The sequence below is a fragment of the Nomascus leucogenys genome, unplaced genomic scaffold (genome assembly GCF_006542625.1).
Source record: "Nomascus leucogenys isolate Asia unplaced genomic scaffold, Asia_NLE_v1 000771F_98928_qpd_obj, whole genome shotgun sequence".
NCBI lineage: Eukaryota > Metazoa > Chordata > Mammalia > Primates > Hylobatidae > Nomascus > Nomascus leucogenys.
The window spans coordinates 70,895-74,311 of record NW_022096360.1 but is presented as its reverse complement, the minus strand read 5'-3'; the positions used below and the strand labels follow the sequence as shown (position 1 = coordinate 74,311).

General features: G+C 63.2%; 1 protein-coding gene across 1 annotated transcript; it reads left to right on the top strand.

The window, feature by feature from the left end:
- The first annotated feature begins 487 nt into the window (after positions 1-487).
- On the top strand, positions 488-3,037 carry LCN9 (lipocalin 9). The gene is made up of 6 exons (XM_030808723.1): positions 488-583; positions 1,316-1,452; positions 1,877-1,950; positions 2,403-2,513; positions 2,850-2,906; positions 3,015-3,037. Exons 1-6 carry the CDS (start codon positions 488-490, stop codon positions 3,035-3,037), a joined length of 498 nt encoding a protein of 165 aa, XP_030664583.1.
- Positions 3,038-3,417: the final 380 nt, after the last annotated feature.

Sequence of the window (3,417 nt, the reverse complement as noted above, 5' to 3'; positions counted from 1 at the left end):
TATTTCCCAGCTCGTCTGCATCTCGTTATTGGGCTGAGAGAATAAGGAGAGAATAAGCGCCCGGCCCTCGGTTGAGTCTGGGGACACTGTGACTCACCATAGGCCCCGGCCCCAGATGCTGTGCTGGGGAAGGAACGGGAGGGGGCGGGTGGGGAACAGGGACACCCTGTACTCCACAGACACAGCCACCATGGATCCTCTTGCAGGCTGAGAGAGAGGCTGTCCCCTGCCTTTGGGACAAGGTGCCTGCCTCCAGTGAGGGGACAGCAGGTTCCTTTGCCCACGGATCCAGGAAGCTCCCACAAGGGAGTGGGGTGATTTTCCCCAAGGCAGAGAGAGCAGCTGCCTCGGGGCCTTTGGCTGCATGCCCAGTGGGCACAGGATGTGTGTGGACGGGCCAGGGAGTGGGCTGCCCCGCGGGGCTGGAAGCCGCAGGGCAGCAGGGTATAAAGGGGGTGGGCCGAGGGCTGAGGCGTCCACGGCAAGGATGGCTCTGCTTCTGCTGAGCCTGGGGCTGAGCCTGGTCGCAGCCCAGGAGTTCAATCCCCGCACCGTCGTGCAGAGGAACTACAACATGGCCAGGGTGCGTCTGCGTCAGGGTCTGTGGGGAAGGGGCCAGGCTTCAAGGCACCTGTCCTCCCCCAGCCTGGGGTCTCTGACCTGTGACCAGGGCGGCTGGTCCAAGGGGAGCCCACCTCTCCTCCCCAAGCTGTGACAGCAGCCTGGGAGAGCAGGGGTTACTCCCGGAGGGTCGGGCGGGGGAGGCCTGGGAGAGTGACTGGGGCCCTGAGAGGTTAGAGGGGGCCTTGGGAGGGCAGAGGGGAAACCTGGAAAGTGGAGTGGCAGCCAGCAGGGAGACGGGGTCCCTAAGAGGACAGAGGGGTTCCTAGAAGTAGAGGGGAGACCTGGGGAAAAGAGGGGGACTCAGTGGGAGAGGGTGGAGAGGGGGACCTTGAGAGGACAGAGGAGAGACCTGGGGGGCAGAGGGGGCCCTGGAAGGGCGGAGAGCATTCTGTGAGCAGAGGGGGGACCTTGGGGGCAAAGGGGGGATCTGGGGACAGAGGGGAGACCTGCGGGTCAGAGGGGGCCCTGGAAGGGCAGAGGGCATTCTGTGAGCAGAGGGGGACCTTAGGGGCAAAGCGGGGATCTGGGACAGAGGGGAGACCTGGGGGGCAGAGGGGGCCCTGGAAGGGCGGAGGGGTTCTGGTTGGGAGCCAGATGCTCAGGGGCCGGGCCCTGGGAGGGAAGACTGTGGGTGCTAAGCATCCCCAGGGCTGTCCCGCGGCCCCCGCCCACTGGAGCTCTTTGTCTTCAGGTTTCGGGGGTCTGGTATTCTATTTTCATGGCCTCAGATGACCTGAATCGGATTAAAGAAAATGGGGACCTGAGGGTCTTTGTCCGGAATATTGAACACTTGAAGAATGGCAGCCTAAAATTTGATTTCGAATACATGTGCGTGTTGCCCGTCTCAGCTGGCATCAGGAAGACCCACGCCCCTGCCACCCCAACGCATACTCTCACTCTTGCACACAGACGCTCGCACACTCACTGACTCGCACTCCGGCGAGAGCCTGAGCCTGCGTGTGTGACCCCTGGGGGCGGGATGAGGTGGGAGCAGGGACTTGGTCTGCCTGGCGCTGTGCTCTTCCCTGAAACATAGAGATGAAATCGCCCCCTTTCCGAGGCTGCGGTGAGGTTCGAGGAGATGAGGGTGTCCGGTGGGCCACAGCAGGGCCCAGCCCCAGAACTCAGGGCTGTGGAATGAGGCCCGGGCATTGGGAGGGGGAGCCTGTGCCCTAGAGGAGGGGTGCGCTCTGCCATCGAACGTCCAGGGGGCTGGAGCTCCACTCCCGGCATCTTCCTGGCTGGCTTCCAGGGTGCAGGGGGAGTGTGTGGCCGTGGTCGTGGTCTGCGAGAAGACAGAGAAGAATGGGGAATACTCCATCAACTGTAAGTGGAAGCCAGGCTCCTCCTGGTCTCACAACCAAGGGTCCCCTTTCTCCAGGGCCTGGGCCACATTCTGGTGAGCACTGACACTGGGGATTTTAGTTAAGCCCCTGGCAGCTTGACCTTGAACTGGAGGGACCCATCCTGGCACCAACCCCAGGGGGGCTTCTGGCCCAGAGGAAGCAGGGAGGCAGGTGTGTCATGCTGGGCTCTGGGGGGCGAGCCCACTGAGGGGCCACCAGGGTCTGCAAGCCAATGACAAGGAGGGAGGGGACGGTGGCGCTGCTGCCCACGCCTTCTGCAGGGGTCTCCACTGGGCGAGCACCATGGGCTCCTCCCCTCCCCCCTCAAAAGGCCACTTGACGCCACATCTTCCCTTGCGGCTACACAGCACACCTGTCACAGGACCCTGAGGGTGGCGGGGCCAGGCCACGCTGAGCCATGTCTCCACGCAGATGAGGGCGAGAACACGGTGGCCGTCTCGGAGACTGACTACAGGCTGTTCATCACCTTCCACCTCCAGAACTTCAGGAACGGGACCAAGACCCACGCGCTGGCGCTCTACGGTACCTCCGCGGTCCCCCTCTGACCCCCTCGGGGACCCCACCTCCTCTGAAGTCTGACTCAACCCTGGGTGGAGGGTCTTGCAGTGGCCCTGGGGTTTGGAGAGGTGGTTCCCATTGGCCATTCCTTCCCAGAGACACACCGTTAGGCTGCTGGGTGCTTCAATCTGTCACCTCCCACCTCACTTGGCACAAAGCCCCTCTCTGGTCCGGGCGTGACCCCTGCCCAGCCTCGGGACTGCCTGCGCAGCCCCAGCAAGGCCCAGCTTCACACAGAACCAACTCTGTTCCCAGCACGGCTCCCACAGCTGGAACCCTCCTTCCTGAGCAGATTTGAAGAAACCTGCAGAAAGTACGGACTTGGCTCACAAAACATCGTCGACTTGACCAACAAAGGTCAGCCTCACTGCTCCCGGACCAAGCGGAAGCTGGGAAGGGGTGGGGATGGGAGGTGTGCCTGCGGGGTCCCTGTCCCTGCACTGAGAGCCCCCTCTCTCCTTCCAGATCCCTGCTACTCCAAGCGTTAGAGGAGCCCGCCCAGGCCTCCCATGCGTGAGCTGCGACTCGGGACGGGCAGGGGGCTGGATGGGGAGAGCTTGGGGCCAACGTCAGAGGCTGGGGGTCCCAGCCCAGGAGGTGCCCACCCCTCCCCCCTGGTCTGGGAACCGAACACAAGGCGCTTTGGTGAAGGATGCTGTGAAAAGCATCCTGGTGTCGGGGCAGTGATGGGGCCTTCCAGGGTGGTAGGATCTGAGCAGGAAGTGAGATGGGGCCCTGTGTGAGTCTCCAGGGGCTGATGTCACCACCCGCGGGTGACTAGGACAACCAGGATTTACTTTCTCACAGCCTGGAGCCTGAGGTCTGAAACCCGAGGTCCTCAGGGCTGTGCTCCCTCCACCGGCTCCCG

Excerpts from the sequence above, each read along its gene's own strand:
- LCN9 (XM_030808723.1), top strand. The coding sequence starts at position 488 with ATGGCTCTGCTTCTGCTGAGCCTGGGGCTGAGCCTGGTCGCAGCCCAG. Across the intron at positions 1,951-2,402 it reads TGGGGAATACTCCATCAACT|ATGAGGGCGAGAACACGGTG; the intron begins GTAAGTGGAAGC and ends GTCTCCACGCAG. Across the intron at positions 2,907-3,014 it reads CGTCGACTTGACCAACAAAG|ATCCCTGCTACTCCAAGCGT; the intron begins GTCAGCCTCACT and ends CTCTCCTTCCAG.